Genomic DNA, 27,545 nt, shown 5'->3' on the forward strand with positions numbered 1-27,545 from the left:
CAAGGAATTTAGTAAACGTAATAGAAATTTTTTTAACTTTTTTTTTTTTTTTTTTTTTTTTTTTTATGGAAGGCGGCAGTGGTTTAAAATCTAAAAAGAAACATAATACTTGATTATATCATTACATTAGTTATGCTTGAGGGGAGGTGATCCTTCCCTTCTATGCAGTGCTGCTGAGGCCACACCTGCAGTGCTGTGTCAATGGAAGGCGGCAGTGGTTTAAAATCTAAAAAGAAACATAATACTTGATTATATCATTACATTAGTTATGCTTGAGGGGAGGTGATCCTTCCCTTCTATGCAGTGCTGCTGAGGCCACACCTGCAGTGCTGTGTCTTGTCCTGGGTTCCCCAGTGCCAGGGAGGCATGGATGTGCTGAAGTGTCAAACAGAGGGCCACTAAGGTGATGGAGCATCTCTCCTACACAGAAAGGCTGGGAGAGCTGGGACTGTTTAGTCTGGAGAAAAGAAGGCTGAGGAGGATCTTATCAATGTGTGTAAATGCCTGAGGAGAGGGTGCAAAGAGGCCAGAGATAGGCTGTTTCCACTGGCGCCCAGTAACAGGAGAAAAGGCATGAAATGAAAACCAGGAGGCCCTGTCAGAACATCAGGTAACACTTTTTGACTGTAAGGTTGACTGAACATTGGAACAGGTTGCCCAGAGAGATTGTGGAGTCTCCAGCTTTGGGGATACTCAAAAGCCATCTGGACATGGCCCTGGGCAGCCAGCCATGATGGTAAGTGGCCCTGCATGAGCAAGGGGGTTTGGACCAGATGACCTCCTGAGGTCCCTTCTAACTTCAGTAACTCTGTGCTTCTGTGCTAAATTTATTTTCTTGTATAGTTGAAGAAATATTTTCTAACTTAGACAGTACATTTGCTAAAAATCTTACTGCTTTGAAGGAAATTTGGTTGGATATAATGAGTCCTCTGTGTAGAGAAGTAGCAGTTAGCAGCTTGATTTTCTTACCTTGGTACTTTGGACTGTATTTGGTTAGGAGAGAGATCAGCTTTTGTTTATAGAGCTTTGAACTTTCTGTGCAAAACCACACCTGATGTTTATCTATAAAGAGGTTAATATTGATTGTTGTCTTGAGCCAGAAAGCTCAGTTATTTTGACTGGAGATGTCAACTTTACTATAATTCTTTTTTACATAGAGTCATTTAGGTTGGAAAGCGTTTCTGGAGATAATCTAACCCCAGCCCCTTGCTCAAAGCAAGATCAGACAGAGCAGGTTGCCCAGAACTGTGTCTGGTTGGCTGTTAAATATCACCAAGGGTAGAGACTCCACAGTCAATCTGGGAAACCTCTTCCAGTGTTTTACCACCCAAGACTCTCCCTAAGCTTTCTCTGCTCCAGGCTGACCAGTCCCAGCCCTCTCAGCCTCTATTCATATAAAAGATTCTCCAGTTCCTTAAATCTCTGTGGCTCTGTGCTGGACAGTAGTCCATGTATTTCTTGTACTGAAAACCCCCAAACTGGGATGAATGCTCCAGCTGCAGCCTCACAAGTAAGAGACTGGAAAAACTCAGCATGGGTTTACAAAGTGGAAATCAGGCTTAGCCAGTGTGTAGCCTTCTACAACATGGTGACAGTCTTGACAGGGCAGAGGGAAGCTGTGAGTGGTTTTTTCTTGGTAGAAGTCAACTTCTGTTGTTTATGGTGGTCTGTTAGAAGTTGGATGTTTCAAAATTCTTTTAGTGTGGTGTCCACACTGTTAGAACAATTCATTTGAGCTGTGAGATTTGCAATCTGATTTTACGGTAATTTCCTTTCTTATTTGGTATAACACCATTCTTCTCCAGTGGAAAACAAAAGCCAGCACATATAGTTTAAAACAACTCCTTATGCGGCTGCAGAGCAAGCTGACCATGGCAGTTGTCACTGAAAGGACTAAGAACTGTTCATCTGCTTGTTCCTGTGCCACAACAAAGATGCCTTCTGGTGCTTTGATATTGAATACTGGACTGCTTGGGTACAGTTTATACAGACATTCAATTAGAGCTGACCATGTTTTGTTTGAGGTCCTGGTACCTATAGTGGTTCTTGAGGGCAAGGAGTTTATAAGGAGTCCCTACCGGAGTTCCTTTCCTTTCTGTTACTGCTTGGGGCAATGGTAGCAGCTTCTGATCCTCACTATGTAACACATCTTTTGTGTTACACACTTCTTTTGAAGTGGTGCAGATGCTATTAGCAGTTTGGGATGCCCTGTGTTTGGTTTCCTATTTTTGCGAAGTGCTATTTGATATTGGTGCTATTTGTACCATCCTGGGCTTAATAAAAATGTCTAGAAAATGCAAATTGCATGTTTAATACTGCTGTTAAGAGCTCCAGTTTGGCCTCTGAATACTAAAGATACATACATTTATTAGAAATTGTGTAGTTTATGATTTCAGAAATATATCTAATATGCAGAGGTTTGGATGAAAGTAGAATGTGAGTGCTATTTTAATGAAGGTTTGATTTATACCTACTTTAAGTATGGTTTCAGGTTTGCTGTTGGAATGTAGGTCTAGCACTATTGGCAACATATTTACAGATGTCCAAATTTAAATGTGTGGTCTGCTTTTCTTGCTAAAAATAACTTTCATCCTTGATGTTGCAGTTGTATCAGTGAAGGTGTTTTCTCTCACTGAGTTTCATCAGCCAGACACAGTTTATAATTGGTTGAGTTTTCCATTTTAAAATACAGCTGATGTCTTCTTGTGTGCTACCAACCAGTTCCAAATGCAGAGGATTGGATAAATCCTGGGGTTTTTGAAAGATTTCTTTCCTAAGGCCTGTGTGTTAAATGTGATATTTAAAATATTTATGGTCGAGTTCAGTTACATATTTTCCACAAGCTGAGAGCATAAACAGAAATGTTTTATCTTTTACCAGAAGACCTGTCTGTGTGAGCCTAGTAGAAATAGATCTTGTTCAAATTCAGCTGAAATTAAAGAAATGGTTTGAAATATTTTCATGTGCACGTACATGTGAGCACTTGCATTGATCTAATTGGTGTTAGTTCATAGCACTTAACTCTTTCATAAAACAACAAATCAGACAACAAACATTGAAACATAAAAAAAAAAAAAACTGTCCTAAAGGGTAGTCTAGACATTTATTTATATAATTTTAAGTAACCGTCTTAATGAGAGAGTTCTGTTTTGCTGGGAAGGAGGATAGATTTTTTTCAGTATATGAGTTTTTCACTTGGTTTGTGAGGACAGCATCACGTAAGTGATGAACTGTTAACAATGCAGTTCCATATGTTTGAAGCAAAAATTATGATTTCTGACCATCGTCATTGGCTTTTTAAGGTAGGAACAATGTATATAATAATACAGGTCTCCAATCCTCATTGAGAATTCTGGACTAATAATTTAGTGTTTATTTCTGAACAACAACAACAACAACAACAATAATGATGATAATAATAATAATCATAAAATCATATTTCTTGGCATTTATTCATTTGTTAGAATAACTAGGTAAAATGCTTGCATGATTTATCCAATAGAGTTTGAGGAATACAACAAATAGATCAAACTATTAACCTGGCCTCTGCAAAAATGTGATGAATTCAAGGCACATAAAGCATACCATTCTGCATTTCCCATTTTCCACTGACCAACAAAAAAAATAGGCTAGTCCAGTCTGTAATGAGTACCTGAGAATTTCTCTGGTCATGCTGAGGTTGGGGTGTGGTGGTGGGGTGGGAATTGACAGGAGAGTTGAAGCAATTTCAGCATTATATCTTGCAAGTTCTATATTTAAAATACATTTTTGGATATTTTGAATCTTTACTTCTAGAAAAAAAAGCAACGTAAGTTAGAAATGTGAGTCAGTATTGTAAGAGGCTTGCTAGAAAATATAGCTTACTAAACATCATGTAGCATGTTTTCTTTTCTTGAATATGCATGGATAATTTGCAGTACATTTTTAATGACCAAGTGGCAGCTGGTTGTTTCCTATTACATTTGTTTCTATTTCTCTTTCCAGATTTGTCACTGATAATATTGTAGAAATTGGATGTGGTTACAAAGTTATCGATTGGCTTGTTCAATATAGACTAGTTTAGTGTAGAGCAGATTCTACCTGGTCTTTCTCCTCAATTTCCACATGTAATTTGCCTTGAGATTTCATGTCTTACTCTGCTGTGGACATAGTGTTTTTCATACTAAAGTTCCTGCTTACTCATCATTTTCTATTTCACTTTTATATCAATCACACATATACATACCAGTATCATTTGGATTAGGCTAATTTTCTGGTTAAATATAGGCATTTATACGTAGTTGTTCCATATGCTGCTTCTACCAAAAGTCTTTCAGTCTCTGTGAATGTCTGTATAAGTGTTTTCATGAGGATAAAACTTTGGCTTGAACACTGGAAAGAATTCATATGTTCAAACACTCCATAACAGTAATTTAACAAATAGCTGAATCCATACTAAAAGATTACTGTGGGGTGAAGAGCAATGTAAAAATAAAATTATCAAGAACATATACTATTACTTTATTAATCAAGCACAACTAGAAGGTGACATCTACTCATGCACACGGCATACTGCTCCATTATTTTCTTAGGGAAGGACACTTAAAAACTGGGGTGTTCCCTAATAGGGGTGTTCCATGATTGAATGGTAGTGGCAGTCAACCCCTGAAATATTGCTAGCTGAGCCAGTTTTGCTCTGCAGTGCTGTTAAATACAGCTTTGTACGTATTTTAGAGACCAAAGATAATGAAAGTAACTGTTACTGGTCTCGATAATATAAAAGTAGAAATTAGAATAATTTCTGCCACATGAAATGCCATTTTTCTTCGGAAGTTGCAAAGAGGGTATTCCTTTTGATCTGAGGGTACTTAGCAGCTTTCCATTCTGGAACTGTGAAATATGAAATTGGCATGTTATAAATTCTTCAGTGTTAGCCTGACCAAGATGAAAGAACACTAATATAGTGATTAGTTTCTCTTTCTTTCATCTGCAGAACTAGTAAAACTTTCTTGTTTTGTCAATACAGAAAGTAAACAAAAAAGCAGTAATGTAAGCATTTTTATTCATCTTAGAATTCTCTTATTTCTGAAAATCAGTGCAGTGTCTCAGAGTAAGTTTTCTAATCAGCTGAGACTTGTTCTCCACTGCTTCTAAATTATCTGATGTTCATGTAGGGCATACAAAGGAAGCAGAGCAGTTCTGACTCTGGAATTGGACCTAAACTGAGGTGACTTAGAAATTATGTTATTAAACACATGGGGTCAGGAAAACAGAGTAGGGTGGTTGTAATATTTCTTACAATTCCTTCAGAACAAATACCTTGAGCAGGCAGCACAGTTATTCTCTTTTTTTGTGAACTCTAGTCAAAAGAGTGCTCAGGTGAAGGGACTCATATTGATAGGGAATCCCTCTCTAGTCCTTATTGTTGTGTATTAGCATCCCAGAAAAGCCCAAGAGCCATATGTGCTCAACATTTCATTTTTCAAGGTGATTTTCAATTCAGAAAAACCCGCTTTACAGTTTCCTTTCACCTAGTTAGCAAAAAAAATAACATCAGCTGTTGGAAGTATGCAGCTGACATCAGCTGTGTTTTGGTTCTCTCCGTTTAAATTCATTGCAGAATTCATTGCAGAAGCAAATGTGTTATGTGACATACATACTGCAACAGGTAAATCCTTCCCTGTCAAGCAAATTTACAGTGATCTTATTTCAATTTGTGAATTCTGTTTTAGAGACTGAATAGTAATGAAACACAGTGAAATGGGGCTTTCTCCTTGACTGATTAGGAATAGTCAGTTTGCAGTGCTCCCTATGTGAGTGAAATATAGTATTCTCTTATTACATTGTCTTCAAATTGTTACACTTAAATAGTATTCAGCATAATTCTATTTATAGGTTGCTTTTGCTTGAGTTAAAATTGATATTTATATTCAGAGAACAATCCAGTTTAAACTGGGGTAAGCTAAATTTTTTCATTTGCAGCTTAGCAACCTGATCAAGTTATTTTTACTTCCTGTATTATAATTTACATTTATTTAAAGCAACCCCGACAACTGACATAATATAAATCAGGCTAAGTAGATACTTTAAATACAGATTAATTGGGAAGTGAGGATTAAATTAAATTATCCAGTATGATGACCTCCATGTACTCTAAAGTTGCTTTTTCACATCCTGTTTGTGTGTAGCATGAAGTAAAAATTCAGGGTTTGCATCATTTTCTTTATTGGCTCAAACCAAAATAATAGAAATAGAACTAGAATTATTTTTAAATGCTTTGTCATTTGTTTAAACCAGATTTTTGTGCAGCTGACAGTTACAGAAGCCTGTAGAGTAGTTTGTCTGTGCAGGTGTTTTTCCTTCTCACTTGCTTGCACACTTGTCATGATCAAAAATCTGAGACTTGCTTGCCTGCTTCTCAAAATTGATTTATGCCTTACTTGGAGCAATGTTCAGAAAAACAGCCTCAATGTCATTCAGCTGGAGAGGGCTCCTTCTAATACATGTGAGGAAGTCATGCCTCTTACAGTAATTTTTCTCTGAGGAAGAGTGTTAGAGAGGTTTGGGCTTTTTTTCCCCTGTAACATTCCTTTTTCCCTGTAAAATGCTTTTATGAGGAGGAATGTTCCTCCTCATAAAAGGAAATTGTGGTCTCCTAAGGAAAAGCAAGTTCCACATGAGCACCCACATAAGTAACATGTCAAAAATTTAGTCATTGTTTTAGAGGAGAGAAAATTGTCTGCTTGAGTGGAAACCAGAGATGTCAGTGGGGAAGGTGTGAAGCAGAGTTGTTACTTCTCAGTACATACACTAGGCTGAAAATTCTGCACAGCTCCATCTTAGCACATTCAGCTGGGATTCCCTGAAAGGCTTTTTGTTTAGAAAGATCAGCTAAAGGAATAATTTATTTTTCCTGTCCTCCACCACCAGCCTCAAGTGATTTGTTTTCTCCCATAAAGCATTGTCTCATACATAAGTGCAGGTCTAGCCACAAGAGGAAAAATGTAGAGGAAAAAATCTGGAAAAGCAATGAAATGATGCCTGGGAAAAAGGATGCACTGGGTCATGAGTGATCATCATCCTGAATGTTGGAATGAATGAGGAAGAGGAAAATTGCATCCAAGTTATCTCAAACAAGCCACCAAAAGTGAATTGCCTGGTTGTATCATTTCCAGCTGCTCTGATAGGCACTGAACTATGGAGTAGACATTTTGCTTCAGTATTCACAGGTCTCAGCCCAAAATCATTGTATTTTTTATGGCTTTATCCTATGTTTAGGATAAAGCCTATGTTTAGGGCACTTCTCTGCCTCATTATGACCAGGAAAAGGAGTGTATTGATTATGTTAACGATAAATATTAGTTTATAGATTTGAGTTCAATTTTAAGCATAATTTACAGATTAAAAATTTTAAGTAAAAATTTAATTTTACTGATATTCTGTATATTTTAATTTATTTTTTCTACAGATGATTCACACCATCAGGACTCTGGTTGAAAATACAGATAGCTTATATGAGAAGATAGTACAGTGTCAGAAAGCAGGTAAGTATAAGCTGCTTTTAAAAAATATTATACAGAACTTACTGCATTTTCTTTATTTTCCAAAACTTATGATCAGTATTTAACTGTAGCAAAAAACCTAAAAACCCAAAACATCCAAAACCCAACAACCAAACAACAAAAAACCAAAAATACAAAAAAAGATTACTATAATTTAGGCACATCCAGTAAGAGTGAAAAGACATTTCAAATCATAGAAAGCAAAGATTCATAGAATTACATCTTGAATTTGGAAGTTGCAGGTATTTTATACATGGACAGTAGCTTGTCAGTATAGTTATTTCTATAAATGAAAACACAAGGTTACAGGAAGCAAAGAGAATGATCTTTCTTCACACTGAAATTTTTAAACTCCTCTTTCTCTATGTGAGAACTTTTCTTCTTTTGTTGTGGTAGCCCAGTGTCTTCAGGAGCCTTAGTGAAACTTGAATTGTCAGAACATTGCCTTCTGGTAATTATGTGGCAGTAGTTCAGATGTTTGGTTCCTGTATTTCTTTAGATCTTTCGGGTGGATGCCCTCTGGTTCTGTGTTGTTCCCACAAGTTCTCTGAAAGGCTTCCTGGGTCTGATGTAGATTTGAAATAGATGGTATAAGTACTTCTTGACCCCTTCACAAACTGACCCTTTTTTAACATGATGTTTTGTAACAGTTTTCTCATTTGGACACAACTGAGTTTTGAAGGTTTCCTGCTTGTTTTGATAGCATGTCTGACCTTGTTGTTTAAACATACTTGTTTTCTTTTGAACTTTTAACTGTTTTATAAATAATGTTACAAATATGCTCAAAGTGATGCATTGCATTTTGCATCAGAAACAGGAATGCTGCCAAAGACTCAGCCAAAGCATTTACTGACATGGTTTACATGACTCAATTGGAACAAAAGCTTTTTATATACAAATGCATTTTTGTCTGCCTCATCTTTAGCATCCTGTAGCTCCTGTTATCTTCCGTGATTTTGTTCCATTCTTTGATTTGCTTCTCTGCTCTCCTACAAATTCTAGTCTCTTTTTTTTGTTTCTTTTCCCCAAAAAGAAAAAAAATAATGCTCTTACACCCTCAACCTTCTTTTACAAACTCTCTCCTATTAACTGTGGCTTTCAGATCCCACTTGGAATTTCCACATCTCTCCTTGATTCACAGCATATACTCCTCAGACACCGTGAACTTTTGTCAAACCATAGGACTGTCAAAATACATGAAAATTTTAAGTTGCCCTATTTACTTGAAGTTGTCAAACATAAATACCATGAGTGACAAAATATTACTTCACATACCTTATTGATAGATGCAGAGATTTATCTAAAATACTGTGGTGGTTTTGGCTGGGATAGTTATTTTTCTTCCTGGCAGGTGGCAGGTATGGGACTGTGTTACAGAGTGTTTTAAAATGGGGCTGATAATGCAGAGATGTTTTTTGTTGCTGCTGAGCAGTGCTTACACAGGATGATGTTTTTCTTTGCTTGTGTGCACAGCTTTTGCTTTACCCATTAAAGTGTCTTTATCTCAACCCACAGGTTTTCTCACTTTCACTTTTCTGATTCTCTCCCCCATCCCACCCAGCAGGAGTAAGCAAATGTGCAGCACTTGGTTGCTGGCTGGGGTTAAACCACAGCAGCACCAAACACAAAATGTATTGTGCTGTTGTGAGGACATTGCCTGGTAGATGAGTGTGCTTGCTTCTTAAGTCATCTCCCAGTTATGTGGTGAATAGTGTGCCTTAATTTTTTAGTATCACCAGTGTCTTAAGCAGTTTAGATCCTTGGTTAGAGGTAAGGCAAAAGCTAGTTGCCCAATTTTTTTTTATTTTAGAATTGTTGCTTTTTAGAAAAGATTGCTTTCTACTAGCTCATATGGATTCCTGTAAACTTTCATATACGTGACTTTCTTGAGTCTTACCACCTTATTTTACATGAGGGACAGTTGGGTCCAGGAATCCTTTGCTTAAGAATGCTAAAGACTTAAAGCCTGTGCTAAATAGTGGAGATTTTGATCTCCTTCAAATGAGAACGCTCCAGCATGGTGACATAAGCCTAAGTATGGATTATGTAATAGATCTTCTATTTAGGACAGCTCCAGCCCTTCATGGTCAAGGCATTTTTTTAAGATAAATGAGCTGAACTGAATTACCTTTTAGTGTCAATGGGTTTGGAAGATTATCTTATGACTAATTGATCTCATGATCTCAGTAGATGCTACTTGAATTACGAGTAAAAGATACATTTTCCTATGTAGTTTCTGGATAAGGCAAAATCATGCCTTTGTCTGGCCTTTTTTCTTCTGTGTCTCAAAGAGTGAAAAAGCTGCTAAAATAAGAAGTACACAAGCTGCCAATAAGCAATAAATTTTTGTTGTCATAACCAGGCTTATAAGAGAATTTTGTTAAATAGGCAAAGTAGATTCACTCTATTGAATTGTTTTCTATTTTAAGTTTAATAATAAGACTTTTGGCCTCCTACAGAATTCAGACCTAATTTGGAAATAAATGCAGTATTATTTCCTTGGTTGATGGCTTTCTGGATTAGTAAAGATACAATTACTGAGATGGCTATTTTCAGAATTCAGGTTTTTTGCTATTAATATTCTCTGAGCACATTTAACTATAAACATCTCTCTTAATTTTGGTTCTTTAAAATTAAATCATACTGAAAACCTCTCTGTTTTCTTCATATCAGCATATTAATTTCAGCTCAACACATTGTTATTAGTTAAGTAGTTATTGAAAGTATTTTAGATACATGAATAATGAAAAGATATGAGAACATGATATTGCTTTGCTTCCCAGTGTACTTTTCTTCTTTTCGGAATTAAAAAAAATCCACATAACTTCAAGATGACTGCAGTGCCATTTATTTTGTTGCTATTAAGCCAGTTAAAGATGCTGCAAGAAAATAGAATCTAGGTGCTAAAGTGAATTTGAAGATAATCTGGTCCATTCCCTGAATCTCTTAGAGTCCTAAAATGCTCCTGTATCTTTATTAGAGTAAAGAATTTGAATGTTCAGGTCACCTTACCCCACTTATAGCCTCCTTTATACTCAAATCACATAATTCCTGAACTCCTCTTTTGAATCTTCTATTGCATTTTTTCCTTTATAATTCAAATACTGTCTGAGCTCATCCCTGGTTAAAAGAGAGAACCATGACTTAGGAATTCATTTTGTTGTTCAGCAGTGGAAGCTCAGCAGAATATTCCAAATATTCATTAAATTATGGGGAGTGATAATTACAAACACAGCTTGCTGGTGATGAAGAACTACTGAACTTAATCAAATGTAGATATGACTGGAATATTTTTGAATAACCTGGTGTGGTGGAAGGTGTTCCTTCACCTGGCAGAGGGTCTGGATGTAGATGATCTTTAAGGTCCCTTCGAACCTCAAACCATTCTATGATTCTATAATCTTGGGAAATATAAAATCAGTAAGGGTAAATTTATGAGTGTCAGGGAAAAGATAGCCTTGACAATACCTGCAAGGAGTGGTCTCTGAGGTTTCTGTACTAATTCAGAAAATGAAGTTATTGTGTAGAGTTCTAGCAGTGTCAGTTTAGTGTTAATATGATGCAGAAATGTGTATTTCAGCACAGTTTACTCAAACTAAGGATGAATTAATTTTTAAGAATTCAGATTCATAAAAAACATACATATTTCTTTCCATGTGTTTTTTTTTTATAGGCATAGCCTACTCTAGGCATCTGTGCAGCCAGAATTCTTTTTCAGATTCTTGTTTTCTGGGCTCTCAGCTGCACTATTCTTTCTCTCCATTTGACCATCCTACTTTTGCCTTATGCACGTCATTTTCCTGGCTGTTGTTTTGATGATGTCTGTCCCTGGATGGATTTTGGTATTTTTTTCCTCATTGTGCGTCAGGACTGAGCTGCTTTCGCTTTTCTTGTGTTTGCTCATTTGGTAGCAAGAGTTTCCAGTGCCTGCTGGATTTTCAGTCCATGTCATGTTGTCCCACAGACTCTCTGTAAACATCTACCAGGCTACTTCCTTTGAATTTGTTTTTAAAATTATCCCACAGATATAGCTAGATTGACACATGTCCTCCTACCACCTTAACCAAAATAGTTTGCATTGTACTCCCCACTCTTCCTGTATCCATCTGTTCTCTTTCTTCCTCATACTTTGATTCTGAGTTGTTGGAGCAGAGTCTGTCTTATTTATGCCATCCGTACAGTGACTGACTGTATTTAATAATGCAAGTAATGAATGACAGAGAAGGAGTGTATTTTCTAACATGTGCTTCAAAGCAGCCCTTCAGCAGCATCAGTAACAGGATATGGTTTCAGGAAAGGAAGTATCTAGCCATTCTGGATGCCATTAAAGAAAAACACAATACTCAGTATCTGTTGGAAAAAGGATAATCTGAGCTGCATGCAGAAAAATACTGGGATGATGGCCATACAAACACTTCAAATGCTTCTGGTAGTTGAAAATTAAAGGAATAAAATCAATTTTGTTTGAATAGTTGTAACTCTTACTTCCTCGCTGTTACTACTTAAGCTTTCAAAATGCTTAAATTAAGCAGCAAAATGACACTTCCACTGAGCTGCTGAGCTTTTTTCCCTTACTGTTTGTTCAGGTTATTTGCATTTAAAGTTGATTTTTGACTCAGGTTCACCAAAATAAAACATGTAAGAAAAAATAATATTCTGGCAGATTGGATGATCCACTAGCAGAGCAAAAGAAATTTATATACTTAACTATTGAGGAGCACTTTTGACTTGGTATATAGGTGGGAAATTGAGTTTTTATTTAAGGTGTGAAAGGCAATGACTAGGTTCCCAATATTTCTGCAGTTATCCCTGACTTGAAAGAGAATTTATGGTTTTTATGGTTTGGGTACTGTGGAGTTCCGCAGAACATGTTAATCCATGTAGTCTGAAATACTGCCTCTCATCAGCAGGTCTTGACTCTTGGTTAGAAGCTATTGCATTTAAACTACTATTCTGTAACTAGGGAGTGAAGGAATGCTGCTCTATCTGTTACCATTGGACTTTGCACTGAGAAGATTTCATTTTTTTGACTGCCATCAGTAGGATGTGCTGATCTTCAAGTTAGATCTTTGATTTGGATCCATTGCTATATTTTTCACTGTCAAAAGAAAGGAATCTGTAATATTTATCACCGTCACATAAACTCCAACATCACCTGCTATGGCTAAAACAGTACTTGGAGACCCCTGTCAGCCAGTCTGCATGCTTTTGAAATACCTGCTCTTCCTTGTTTTCTCTATGTTCTCATTTTTTAATCAGCCAGTTATCAAATTGTTTTAACTCTTTTCTCTACACTTGTCACAACATAATTTTCAATCTTTATTAGCACAATAGGCTTTTGCTGATAGTTAAGGAAAAAAAGGGTGCATTCAAGTTATTAGCTTTATTTAAGTTTCTAAATTTTCTGTATTCTGTCCATCATTTTTACCTGTTTCTTGTTTGCTCTTTGTCCTGTCTACTCCCTTTTTTTGGTATTTTTTCTTCCTATTTGTCCTTCCTCATCAAATAACTCCACTCAGCCTCTCCAGGTACAGCTCACAGCAGCTCAGATTATACTGTCATTACATGTACTCCCTGGCTCTGTAAACCTGTTCTCCTGTGCCTTGAATATTCTTCAAACCACATTCTACTGGGGAGGAGGGGAAGTGAAGAATTGCACTTAGATCAACTTAAATAGTATTAGTGAATAGGTGATGAGTCATTTTTCTTTATGCTCACATGTTTGTCACCATAGTTATTCACAGCAGTCATACACCACATTTTTCCTGTACTACTTCTCATACATAGCTCCCTGTAATACCGTGGATGGTATTGGGGTATTTCTTGTGAATCTGATATGTTTTGCACATGGGTGGATGATTCCTTAGAGACATCTCATATACTTAATAATCTCACTCATTGGTAAAAGGGCAAATACTTGACCAGCACAGACTTTTGCCTTCCTCTCTTGAGTTTGCCCCTTCACATGAAGCCTTTTTTTCCCCCTCCTGTTAATGTAATGCTAGAAAAGAAAGAAGTTACATTTCCGTGGAAGTGTAAGAGATTAATTACTATTGCCAGTGAAATAATGTGGGCTCAGCCAGATCTGAACACTGGGAAAAATTACCATGTGCCAGAAATAAATATCTTTATTAAGTCTGCACACCAACATTCAATAAAATCAGAAAGTTTTTTTTTCAATGAAATCTTGTTGGTCTCTCTTTGAGTTTCAAGACTGATAAACAAAAGATGGAAACAGCAGTCTGTGAAAAAAAAAAAAATCCTCTCCTTTGTATCTCTTTTGCCCTTTATTGACAGTCTTAATTCATTCTCATACATGTAGTCGCTGAACTTGACTCCCGTTCAGAAATCTAGTCTATCTTCACAGAGGGGTGAATTTGTAGAATAAAGTTTTCTGCACATTGGGGGTGGAATGCCATGAGTCAGTTTTCCAGAGCAACTGTTTTATTATGTGAAGGTTTGTTTCTCTGTGAATTTTGTAGAAGCGTTGTTTTGGTGTGGGTTTTATGAGTTTTAAAAGTTGATATTCTTTTTGTTGACTTTGGTATGTGGAGGGGTAATTTTACATAGGATTGTTCTTGAAAGTGTTTGGAAGAGTGGAGCTGGTTACTTACCCCTTGGAAGTTGTAGCATAGATGTTACATGTTTCCTCTTTTCAGCTTCTTACCAGCGTAAGCTTGGTACTGCAACTGCTATGAATCTCTTCTGATGGTGTTTCTTAAAGAATTTAGTGAGCATCTTAAGTCCCCGGTGGCTCCCCAGCATTAAAGAAAGTCTCTTGTATGGAGAATTGTATTACTGTGATTGCACATGGCACTGCATGAGTCTGGACTGGAAGACTAAATACTAATTCATAGGGAAGGATGGTGCTCGGCAGGCTGTGATGCCATTGTTGTTTGGGATGTTGGAATAAGAAGGTTCTCTTAAGTATGCAATTTGACTTTACTGTTTTTAAGAATAATAGGACACTGGGCATCAAAACAGTTTTAAACCACCTAACTAGAGGCAGTACCTACATGTCTGTCTGTGTCTGAGGAACATTTCCACTTACTACAGAAGTAGTGCACAGTGCCAAAGAGGTCAAAGTAATTAAAAAATACTGAACAACTAATTAAGGTGCATTTTACAAGGTACAGTTAAGACTGTCAAGTAATTATCTGAATATATTGAATGCAAATAATTCATGCCTTGAGCATCTTAAATCTGCAGCAAAATATTCTTTGAATCTGCCAAGAAATTCTGATTCTCTAGTTATGGCATAACATTTTTTCAGTGTCTTCAGTGAAAACTAAGTGTTTGGAGGTACTTCAGCATCTAATCTTTGTTCCTGCTAAGACTCATTTTTTTGCTGTTAGTAATGACTTTTAAAAAATACAGAGGTACACTAAGCATTGGTTTATGAAAGTTCATTTTAAATCTTTGTGTGAAGAATGCTTTGTAACCAAACCATATGAGAATTTACAAGTGTAGTGATTTCTACTGCTTCTCTAACATGATGGATTTGATTTATTGTTGATATGGTCTGGTAGCCAGACTCTTTTCCCAATCTCTTTCTCAGATAAAATTAATTTTAAGAGGAAATTGTTTGTGAGGCTGAAATAGCTGACTGTTTAAGGAATGTAATCTAAAATAAAAATATTAAGAAACATATTTAGTGTTGTAAAAAATTAAAGCTGTCACTTTCAAAGATGTGGTCAAGAGTAGCAGCTGTATAGGCAAATTAAATATTTATATGTGGAAATGACTACTTACAGCCTAAATACTTTCCTAGAATTTTTTGTTTCCTTTATTACCATTTAACCTACACAGTGGAGGAAGAAATATTTGAATATATAAACTGATTTCTTAGACTTTTTTTTCTTGTAAAGAACAAATCTGTGTATGCAAATTATTCACAGCATCTTTGTAAGTGTTTGAGTTGAATCTGCATAGTGGTAGACCTGCGAGGTGTGATAACCTAAAAAAAGCTTTACATTAAAAAAAATTTTATGTTTATTTAATTTTATTTTGTATTTATAACTCTTTTGAAAAGTATTTAATTTAATTTTAAATCAAAGAGCTCTACCAGAAATGAAATAAACTATATTTGGCTCGATTGAATTTAAGTGCTTCATACCTGGAATATTACCAGTGTTTACTTCATATAGACATAGTCAGATTTTGTTTGTTACTCATTTCACGTTAGGCGTACTCAGTATATGCATTTATTGCCAGAGTTTCATCACTGTGCTTTTTCACTGATAAAGTTCTTTGTTAAGAGAAAAAACATAGCAGGAGGAGCCCACCTGCTGTGTAGTCACGTCTCAGCTAGGTTGTAAATCATCTCTTGGCAAGAAAGCTTTCATCATAGAAAACAAATGAGCATGTCAGGGAAAGATTTGGCTTTAGAAATACAGCTAAGCAAGTGTTGTGCTGGCTGTTTTGCTAAAGATTCCTTGAAAAATTAGTATCTTGGTTCTCAGTTAAAGAAAAGGTGTGAATTTTTTTGCTATAAACTGAGATTGTATGCTAGGGCTTTGTGATGTGCCAGGGCTTTGTGATAGGAGCTCTTACAAAAGCAGACAAGAGTTCCAGATGTTCCTGTTCTTGTACTGTACAGGTATGTACTCCAGTTTTCCATGTTTCAGTTTCTTTTCACATTTTTATTTTAATAAATGTGTAATTATCATCAGACAGTTCAAACAAATATACATATATTGTATGTAAAACCATAATTGCATGCAGCTCAGTGACCTAAGGCCACTTTCCTTTTTAATATATGCTTCTTAACTAGTTTAAAAATAGCAGAATCACTTATGCTGCTTTATATAGTACATTTTAATGAATATCTTAAATATGGTACTTTGGAACTACAGAGAGAGCCCAGTAGTGGGAGGAATTGCTAACCAGCTTCCAACAGGTGTTGTTTCTAGTTAGTAATTAAAAACAATAAATTTCATATGAAGTAGCTTCATTTTAAAGAAAGGAAGAAACTATTTTTCAAGCTAAATACAGTTGAAGATGAGTGTCTTTTATTAGTATCAAAAATGTTGCTTTTGAGGTATATCACCAAATAATATTTTTTGATGAAAATACAATGTTGGGATTACAACAATAGGCAGGGCATCTTTGTTCTAGCATTTTGAGCATCAATAGAACAATAACACTTATTTTAAGCTCATATGAATGTTGTAAGTTCTGAATGGTTTTGTATCTACTGAGCATTTGTAAAAAATTAAACACTAAGAATCCAGGACATAAAGCTGAAGTCCAGTCTGGAAGCTATTCTGACAGGGGATGACTCAAAATTATCATCCTGTCAAGACAATTATATTGCCTTGTATGCTTTATTTAGGAAAACTTCTTGTTATTAAAGCATGTCATGGCAATAAGACACATTGCTCTCTATAATGTCATTTAGTCCTTGTAGAGATTATAAACATAAATGTTCCATCAGAATATGGCAAGCATAAGTTAATACAGGTTTGACATTCTGTGCATGTAACACTGTAGGGCATCCTGCAGCTGGTTGAGGAAACACAGGACTGTAGGGTCCTTAATTCTGCTTCCCAGTACAGCTCTTGAAAATGGATCATGTCAAGCTATATTTTAAAATGAATATGAGTTTTTGATCTGAGTAATTTTCTCATTTTAAAGCTGATAGGAGCCCCACATCTACAATGGTAATAATGGTAATACATTTTACATAAATTTTGATTTTGCTGGTGGACATCTGTTCTAATATTATCCTTTAGCTGCAGTGATCCTTTGAGGTCTGGGGTCTTACCTGACTGGTCTAGAGTATCTAGAGAGCAATTGCTCCTCTTTTGGTTTTCTTTTTGCAAGACTAACCAAGCAAATTTTTGTTAGTCTCAATGATACATGGTTCCTACTGCATCAAGTAACCTTACAGTGCTTCTCTTTTCTTCATGCCATTTGAGGTTATTGGGAATGGGAGAAGAGGATTGTGTGTAAAATTTCAGAGCAGCATCCTGAATGTAAGGTATTCCCAGAGGAATAAAGAAGTGTTAAAGCCATCTCATGCATTCCAGGGCTGTGGGAATGGGTCTGAGAGAGGGAAAAGCTGAGACAATCATGAAATTCAAACTAACCAGCATTCACTGGGGAACCAGAAAGAGATTCAGCATTGATGGGGAAAATATTATTTGGAAATACTGAAGGATTGCTTCTGAGAATGCTTTAGAATAAACAAGTGTACTGCAGAGGAGAAGAACATGCTGTGAAATCTCTGGTTATGATTAGGAAAATTTGTCGGCAGTATTTTGTTCACTGTACAAACCTGCTGTTGAATCATGCTATTGCTGTTCTGTTACATACATTACAATGTATTTACATGCCTTGCAATAGTTGGGGGAGTGAATGTTTCACTGGAAAGCTGCTCTTTTTGATATGGAAGACTTGAATCAGTTTTCATTTTGCAAATGCTTAGGAAATTGTATGGCTTCTGTCAGCTCACCCTTACTTATGCAGCAATGACCAGACTTCTTAATGCAGGTTATGCAAACTAAGAGCCCTTCGTACCCCCAAGCAGAAACTCAGAAGGGGACCGAATAATGATATTTGAAACCCCATCACACTGTCATAGGCAGTACAGTGAGCACAGACAAACAAGTTAAAGAAAGCTAGAAAGTAGGACTAAGCCAGTCAGCCTCACTTCAATCCCACAAAAGGTGGGATATCCACCCTTGGTGATATTGAACAGCCACCTCAACACAGTCCTGGGCCACCTGTTCTCTCTGATGCTGGTATTAGCAATGGGGTGGGTCCAGAGCTGCCTTTCAACCTCAGTGATTCTATGCAAATAAGGATTTTAGTAAAGAGTTTCCAGTCAAAAGAGCTTTTTAGATCTGAGCTTTCTGGCTCAAGGCAACAATCAGTAATAATTTCATTGTAGGTAAATACATTTGTGCAGTGGGCAAAAATTAAAACACAGAAAATACCATCCAAACAGAAGAGCACACATCCTATATATTCTTCGTCACTCAGAAAGTTGTAAATTTCTTTACAATTAATCTTCCTTTACATCTGCCACAATAAATGGAAAATATGACTAACTTGTGCTTTCTTTGATTGAAGTGGTATATGCAAAAATATAATGGGTGATACATCAGGTTAATAGCATGCTTGTTATCATTCAAGAGCTCTCAGGCAGTTCAAAATTACTAATTGACTAATAAATCTAGAAGTAATTAAGCCTCATAAAAGTGCCTTGTTTACTATATCTTAATGAGAGTGAGAGCTGAATTTTTATTTGCAAGGAGACAGAAAATTGTGTATATAAAAAAGTAATTAAACATTGAATTTTCTTTATAAGCATATCCTAAAGGCAAGTTTACATGGGTTTATATGGACATGTAAATTCTTTTATTAATTTAGCTGTAAATTAGAATGTCTTTCCTCTTTTTTCCTTTTTCTGTTATCTTGTAATAAGTTTAATTTTGGAATTTAACACTTGTGTTATTCCTTTGTCGTAGTTAAAGCATGAAATAATTCCAAGGCAAAGTGCAAGAAAGCCAAGTGAGAACATACAAGACGAATGCCAAGAGAAACATAGTCAACAGTTAAATGTTGTGCTGCATTCATGCTCTAAAATTCAATTGCCCATATATTGTGTAGCAAATACAATTCATCCCTTTCAGCAGATGGAAACACTGAGACAAAGAGATGAAATAATTCATTTCAATCAATCAGGCAAGAGCTAGTAATGGAAGCGGAAATAAAATTCAAATCTACTTGTCCCTGCTTGTGTGTTTAGGTTTAGTGCAGCATGATGAGGAGTTGGCCAGTCTGTGAGAGATGTTGAGGATGCCCCTATCAGTATCAGTATCATTGCTGTTTAAGCAGGAGGCACCTGTTAGCTTAGGTCACCTTCTATGTGACACATGTGTATGCCCTGGTAGGATGATCTGACTGTTTCATTTTCTGAAGAAGAGTGATGAAGTGTTCCTGCCAACTTCCAAATGTACTTAGCTGGGGTGGAATGGCTTTGGCAGGACAGAAATGTATCATAGCATGAGTGTAGACTGGGCAGAGCAACACCACAGAAGGCTGTCAGTGAACATAAAGGAGCTTTTCTGGCTGGCAGAATACATGGTCACCATTGTGTCCATGTCTGTGATGTCGGGAACTTCGTATCCATCAAAATAATCTGAAATCGACAAAGCACCAATTCCACTTTTAACATGCAGGCGGTCAATATTATTCTTAATATCTTCTGAGTGGCTTTAGTTCAAATTATTATCAATTGCTGACAAGCAATAATTGTTAAGATGGAAATGAGGTGCAGAACTTCAAATGTTTACTATTATGTCTCAGAATTCATTGTACAGATCAGAAAATCTGTACTGTTGTGATGGCTCTAGAAGTGTAATAGTGTAAATAGGGATCTGTGTGTAATCTTTTCTGTGTGTAATCATATTGGGAGTTTATTATTTTAGTTTATATGAATGGGAAATGAATACTTAGAACAATGATGGGTTTATGAACTTTAATTTCTCACCTGTTTAGAAATCTGTTTTGGGGAAATATAAGATGAACATTATATTTGAGATGGCAGAGGCAGAGCTATAGAGAAGTGAGTGAAATAAAAATGATACAGTATGTTAATTCAGGGAAAATATTTGCCATTTATTTTTCTTGTAGCAAAATTTAAAATAGCAAGAAAAGGTAGAAAGAACAATTTTGCCTTTCAAATGAATCTATGAATACCTTTTGAAATGTGTGTTTGTGTATGTGGGAGTAAGGTAAGGGAGTGTACAATGAAAACATTCAGTCATCTCTCTTTCTTTTAATGAGACATGAGTGTAGGATAAAGAGATTATGAAGAAGAGATAATGTCCTTAAAAGTCAGTCTTCTCTCAGATTGACAGCCAACCCCAGTTTATGTGCTTATTCATGGTAATAAAGTACATGTAAATTTTGAAGTACATACACTCACTGGGCAAATAGAAGATCACAATCAACATAGTTAAAAGTATAATTTGTGCTTTAACTGTTACATTCATAGGTCTATGTCACAACCACTTGCCAACTCTTGACCTCAAAATACCCTGTACATTATTAGAGATGGAGATCCTGGGAGCACAACCAAAGTATGGCTTTCATAATCCATGAAATCCTTGTTAGGTAGTCCATGTTAGGTTGCCCTATGTACTCATGGAAGGACATTTGACTTCTCCTGTGTGAAGGAAACTTTTTAAAGTTTATTTTTATATGGCTTGTAACAGCAGCATGGAAAGCAAATTATGTTTCTGCTATCTGTGCAGTGTAAAAAACTTCGGTTGGTCTGCTCAGTGCTTAGATCAAGCTAATCTGAATTTTACCAATAATTTTTGATTTGGAGTTTGTCAGATACAGGTTTTGTGGGCACAATAGTTTACATGGTATGGTATAATGTCCTTGGCATTCCTTGGCAAGTTCACTTGGCATTCTTCTTTCACAGTTACTCCTTTATTCTCAGAGATAAGGTAAAGTGTTTATTTTCTGGGAAGACTCCACCATATAAACTGTAAGCTGGACAACTGTGATATAAATGCATAAAAGAGCAAGGCACAACATAAATTTGTTGGGCTAGAGTAGTTAATGAAATTACTGTTTCCATCCTATAGCAACTATAAAAAGGTTTTTACATGTGGTACAACACATTCAGTTGTGCTTAGAGATTATATTTCTATAGGAAATAATTGCTGGGCTCCATCTTTGTATAGCAGTGAAGCACTAACAGGTGCTTCAGTGGATTTTTACTTAGAGAGATTTGTATATATTGGCATGTTGTATAACATTGCATCTTCCTACATCAGATAGATTTGTGCTTAAAGAATGAAATTTCTGAAGCTTTTTCACTGTCTTTTTGCCTTATTAATTTCAAGTTTCTATCTCTGTTGATCACAAAAACGCACTAAAATAGATACTGTATTTGTACCTCTTTTATTCTCTACAGCAATGGAGTTTCATGAAAACCTGCACAATATAGGAGCAAGAGAAGGCCTAAAAGAAAGAAAACTGCAAAAATCAGTAGAAAGTTTTACGTGGAACATTACAATTTTAAAGGTAATGTGTCTTCCTTTGGTTAGTTACTGTATTTTTCTGTTCAAAACTGTCATTCTAATATTGTAACTGGTCATTACTCTGTGTCACAGTTCAACTGGATTTATTCACTTCTGTAATCATGGTCCATTTGCTTTATATAACCTGAAACACAGCAGAGTCTCAATGGGACTTGTTATTCTCATGTAGTGTTATCGAAGCTTATTTCATTTAGTTTGTCTGACATTTTCTTCTTGCAGTCTTTTAACATTGGCAGGATTCTTGCTAATCTTTAATACCTGACTGAAACAATGAGTCTTGGCTTCTGCAAAGTGGCTCAGGCTGGAAGGCAGCTATGCCATTGTTTAAACCCTGTTTGGTGATTTGAAGGGCAATAAGTGTTAAGGTTAATGCAGTTACTGAAAACAAAAGGGAAGCTGTTACTGCTGCAGTCGATGATGAATGGTGATTAATGGTAGAAGCAAATTGTGTTCATAATCCAGGCTGGGATAAATTGAGTGTATGAGCTAGAGACTCTTTACATTTTGTCGAGCATATTTGCTTACATTTTGACAGAAGAGTAAATGGTGAAGTATAAGAAAAGGTTTCAGCCAGAGACCCTCAGGAAACTAGAACATGGAACAGTTCAGGTTTCCTATTGGTGATCTTTGATCTCAGCAGAGTATATCAAAATTTGTAGAGATAGCAAATCTGCCTCCCTTAATTTATTCCCTCGACTCTAGTTCAAATTATTCAAGTTTGGTGTTTACATCCACTAATGAGTTCTTCTCTCCCACTCAATCAAATACTTCTTCACTACATTAAACTATAAAGTCTGTTTTAATTATAAAGAAAATTATTTTCTCCCACCTAGTTTTTATTTTTAGTTCTTCTTGAAAATACAGTTTCATACCGCCTCTTCTTACAGTGAACTATGACAGAAAAGCAGTAATGCATATGTATTTCTCCAGCTTTCCATGCTGGTTTGAACTGTTAAGCTTTTCATGAGGTCGCTTGGTGCTCCAATCCCTCTTGTGTTATACTGTACAAATCCAGTGCGGAGGAGAAGCAAAAACTGGTGAAATTTGCTACAGCATGTACAGTTAATACATTCTAAAAATATGCATGCAGGTTCTGCTTATAGGTAAAGGACCAGAATACCACATTTCCTGTATCAGAACAAAGTTTCCTGAAGACAGTGTATGGGATGTGTCAGGTAGCAGTCCTGTGCTTCCGAGAGGGTAGAGAAGAGTTAGTTCAGTGGCTTTGGGTGAATGTCAAAGAAATAAATTCCTATCCCTTTTTTTCTGTCAAAGGTGTCAGATACCAGCTTGGATAGGCAAATCTATTTTAATGCTTCCTGAAACAGCAGTACCTTTGCTTCGTCTCTGCTTTACATTCTGAACATAAGGGTTGGTGGAGGGGGGAGGTTTGCAGTTGGTGAGTGACTGAAATGTGAAGTCGTGATTTCTGCGTTCGCCAGGAATTGGAGAAGCCACATGGTAGGTCTGGCTCTGAGGAGCACTGAAGGGCTTGTGTACATGTCCTTAGGATTAGTGTAATTATGAAGTTAGAAGGCCTTCCTTTTGAAGAGATTGTTGAGAAAATCTCTTCAACACTGATCGGTTGGTATTTTTCTACTCAGAGATTAAGATCCTTTCTTTTGGAAGGTACAATTTGTCCCATAATTACTACTTCTGTTAAAAAAAAATTGGTGAGATTTTAACTAGCCTGTTGTTGAAACTTTCATAGGAGGCATTGCAGCATGTCTTTAAAGTTATTTTACAGGTACTGCAGTTCAGATAGGCATCTGCTAAGTGCCGTTGCTCACATTTAGATGTACAGAAAGTTAAAGGCTGAAATTTATTTGAAGTGACACACTGAGGTTTTCCACTCCAAACTATTTTAACTGTGGGCTATAACCATACTTGTGTGTCATATAGTTAAACAGAAGTTAAATAGTTTCTAAGACACTATGTTTCCTGTCTGGAGAAAAAGATCTGCAGACATAATTTCGATCTCACTGTCTCTCCATTGCCATGTTCCCAGTTCTCAAAAAACCATGTGAAAACAGGGATGAAAAGTGAACATCTACATTTGAGTAGAAATTGAGCAGAAGACCAACAGTCTGAACCACTTTAAGAATTTCTTTTATGTGCTGAATTCCCTGCCTTCGTCAAATTAACTTCCTTCTCAAATAATACAAAAATGAACGTGGCATATACAATAAATACATGGACTCTTAACTATGATGTAGGAATTATTTTGGGGCTCTGAACAGCCCTTACTAAATCACGAGTGCCATCCTCAGCTCCTGCACAGAGGATTCATGGCATGCTCACATGGTGTGGCTAATGTATTTTCCAAACTGATCAGCTGCATTTTACCCTCAAGATACATATTGATCATTCTCTTTCAGTTGGGACATTTTGACTGCAGTTGATGCAATGGAAAGTTCTATAAAATAGCAAAATTGACAGCTTAATTCTAGGGAAACTTTGTTTAGAACATCTGATGCAGTTATTAAGTATATTCATGTGTTTTGCATGCACATGCGTTACAGTTAGTGCTTTAAAGGGTTTAATTTTTCTCAATTTGAAACCATGTGGCCAAATTTATTAGTAGTATAGTATGTTTGAATTCGGCTGAAATACTTCCATCCAATTTGTCTATGTGTGTGTGCACACATGCCCATTCTTATTCACCCTGTATATGTACACAGAGGTATTTAACTTCACAACATCACTTGGAGTAAATTTGGTCAATTGCCTGATTCAGAGATTGTAAACTGCTAGAATATTCATCTCTTTCAAATAGACAGTTATTTGCTAGTAATTTATTTATTGTTACTCCTCAGGCTGATAGAATTCATATTTTATAAACATAGATAATCACATTTTCTGCCAAAAGTACACTGTTGAAGAAGGAAAACCACTCTTAAGTGCTGTTACAGCAGACTCCTACAACCTATTGTAAAAATTTATGGACTTGTCTGGCACAGAAAAACTTTGAGAAAAACCCTCTATAAGGCTCAGAATTTGAGATGCCCATAGGAAGAACAAAACAGCATCTGTAAATTAGTCTTAGCAATAAAGAGCTGTTCTAAACACAAAGGGAGAGGTCAGTGGAGATATTTGGAATGAAGGTGGGACTCCTAACTTCAGCATTTGTTGGATGTTTCTTGTTGGCTATGAGCTTTTAGGTATGTCACTTTATATGATGTGAATTACTTTCTCTCACAAGGCATACAGTCCATGGCATCAGTTATCTCTGTAATAGCATTGGCTCTGCACCTGCAGTATTTTAAAAAATGTATTTATAAATGGAATATTCAAGGCACTTAGAGGACTGCAGCTTTTTGTTTTTAAATAATCGGAACTTTTTCAACCAAATCTGCCAAGTAAATTCTGGCAGCCACAGAGCATTCATAAAGCCTCTGATGGGTGCTGCCTAGTCCTGTAGGTCCTAGAACACATCCCAGTTCAATTTAAATATCTAACTAGTCTCTTGATGTTACTGGACTGATGGGATTTTGTCTCCTAATTAACCCCTTATTTAGAAGTTAGGAAGTTAAGGCCTTTTGTCCTGATTCTAAAACTGCACTCGGAGCACCTCAACTGGGCATGGAACACTGTAGCATGTCACAGAATAATAGAATGGCTGGGGTTGGAATGAACCTTAAAGGTCATCAGTTTCAACTCTTCTGCCATTGGCAGGGACACCTCCCACTTAACCAGGTTGCTCAAAGCAATGCTCTGTTGTACTCTGAGGAGCACTTTGAGACAGGGATAGTGGCTTCTTAAATTTCCTGATAGGAGCTTCAAGTTCCAGGTCCTGAGGTAAAGACCACTCATTAATCTTGGGATTTTTTTGGGGAAAGGGTGCTCATGCAGTTATTTTAAATGTCATCTGTACAATTTTACTTTCAGTGTGAACTTTCAGGTTCACATATCTAGTGAAGAACCAGTTAATCAAAAATCATAAGTGAATACGTGACAGCTTATGAAGGTAGCTGTACTGGAACATTCTAGTTGATTCTATATCTGATTGACTCTGAAATTGTACCTCATTTTGGATGTTCCAAGGGCTGATAGGAACCATTTTGGTTATGTTTTCAGTTACTGTTACGGAGCTATGATATAAAAACACTGCCTCTTAGCCAAAAGTTTCAAAACAAACAGAATGTTTTTAACATTGATATAAGAAAAAATAAACCAGACTAGATGATATGGGCATTTTGGGCCAGAGAGGTTTAAAAGGTGCTGAATTTGGCTTCCAAATGAATCCATATTTTTTATTGCTGCTGTTTACTAAAAGCTTTTGAATGAATATCAGTTTTGTTCTTTGACTTCTTTAAGGCCTCTTTTCACATCTGCCTAGAAAGCAGCTTTTTCTGAAGCCTGTAAACATGGAATATTCAAGCTAACAGTGCTCGGTTCTGTAAGTGAATTTTAACCATGGTGAAGGAAAGGGAGCAGTGGTTGCCGTGTGCTGCTGTGAGGGGAGCGCTCTCCCAGTGCTCTGCAAGGCCTGATCTGTCCTGCTCCCAGTTGGGAATTACCACAAGCTGCCTGTTAACCACAGTGTTGGAAGTCAATTCAAGTTTTTTGGTGTGCTTGCCAGACAACACTAAGGACTAAATTAATTTACATTTTGACTTAATCTGAGATGAAAGCCTGGTGAAGACAGTCCTTCCACACAGCAAGAAACACACTGGTTTGCTTCTACAACTGCTTCAGATCCCAGCATCAAGTTCTCTGCACAAACCAGCTTATTTCTTGGAATGTGGGTTTTTTGGGTCTTCCGTAAGATAAATCTGCTTGCCTAAAGTTTGAGCTCTTTGTAGGTCTCTTGTATTGACTTTACAATATGCATTTTATCAGAGCAAGCTGCTACAGTCATTTGGGTCTGCTAAGAAGGTGAAGGACCCCTGAGTAGTCCACAGATTTGAGACATTCCCATGTTCCAGCTTGCAGTCAACTGACTTTGCTATTAAGTCAACAGCACCTACTGTGAAAATCAGGATGCATAAAATAAAAAGAATTGAAACTGAACCTTGAGAGCCCTTGGAGAAGACAGATTTGATACCTAACTAGAAAGAAAGTCTTTGCAATTGTTTAATTGAGAGTGTGATGGCAGTTTTTTTCCAGATCTGGATGACTTTTTAAATTTTCTCCCTTTCTGATGCATTGTATTACTTTTCAATGGTGTTCACTGTGACTACAGCTTGAATCTTTGAGGTGCATGCTGTTTCATTTCCCCAGCTTATGTCCTCGTGATGGTACATCAACAGAACTAGGCACTTCACAGGAATTGTGCACAGCTCTCTCACTTGAGCTCATGGCATTTTTGGTAGTAGTGGTTGGCTCTTGTTTTATCTTGAGATCAAGACATACCAGCAGATAATGGCAACACAGTTGGTTTCACAAACATTTTTCTGAGTTCAATGGCATTCAGAAGTAAATTCTGAGCATTGGAGAAGAGAGTAATGAGCACTGATACATTTTGCTATTTCACCCTGGTCTGACTGTGATACCACTTGGTCAGCTGTGTTTAATCTGAACACCTTGTTTGCAATAATCCAGCCCTTTATTTTAGATCCTCTTTTGTTTTCAAAGTTTATCTTCCCTGATTGGAATTGTCCAGACACTCACAGTTCCCTGCTGCAAACCAGCCATTCCTGCTAACCCCTAATTCCTTCTTCTTGGCATTCCTACATCCACTATTCTGTTCCCATTTGGTGCCTAATATTTTCTTCTTCCTCCTTGCCACCTCTAGAGATCCTTCCCAATGAGTGTTAATTTTCATTTCTCATCACCTTACCCAATTTATTGCATTCAGCAGCCTTCTCCCTGCTCAGTGTTTTTGTTTTTCTTTCCCACCAGCTTTTATTCTCATTACCAATCTCTCACTTTTTTTGGGTTGTTAGTCCTTCTACTTTTATATAATTTTCAGGCTACTTTCAACGTGGTGAATTTT

The 27,545-nt window shown here is 36.6% G+C and overlaps 1 protein-coding gene across 2 annotated transcripts in view; it reads left to right on the forward strand.

Moving 5' to 3' along the window:
• Positions 1-27,545, forward strand: part of PLCL2 (phospholipase C like 2) — a 101,167-nt gene that overhangs the window by 69,709 nt on the left and 3,913 nt on the right. For both annotated transcript variants that reach the window (XM_041466284.1, XM_041466283.1), the window contains exons 5-6: positions 7,448-7,523; positions 21,481-21,590. In XM_041466284.1, coding sequence (XP_041322218.1) covers positions 7,448-7,523; positions 21,481-21,590 — 186 coding nt within the window. The remainder of the gene's footprint in view (positions 1-7,447; positions 7,524-21,480; positions 21,591-27,545) is intronic.

The sequence above is a fragment of the Pyrgilauda ruficollis genome, unplaced genomic scaffold (assembly GCF_017590135.1).
Source record: "Pyrgilauda ruficollis isolate IOZ18807 unplaced genomic scaffold, ASM1759013v1 scaffold2, whole genome shotgun sequence".
Lineage (NCBI taxonomy): Eukaryota > Metazoa > Chordata > Aves > Passeriformes > Passeridae > Pyrgilauda > Pyrgilauda ruficollis.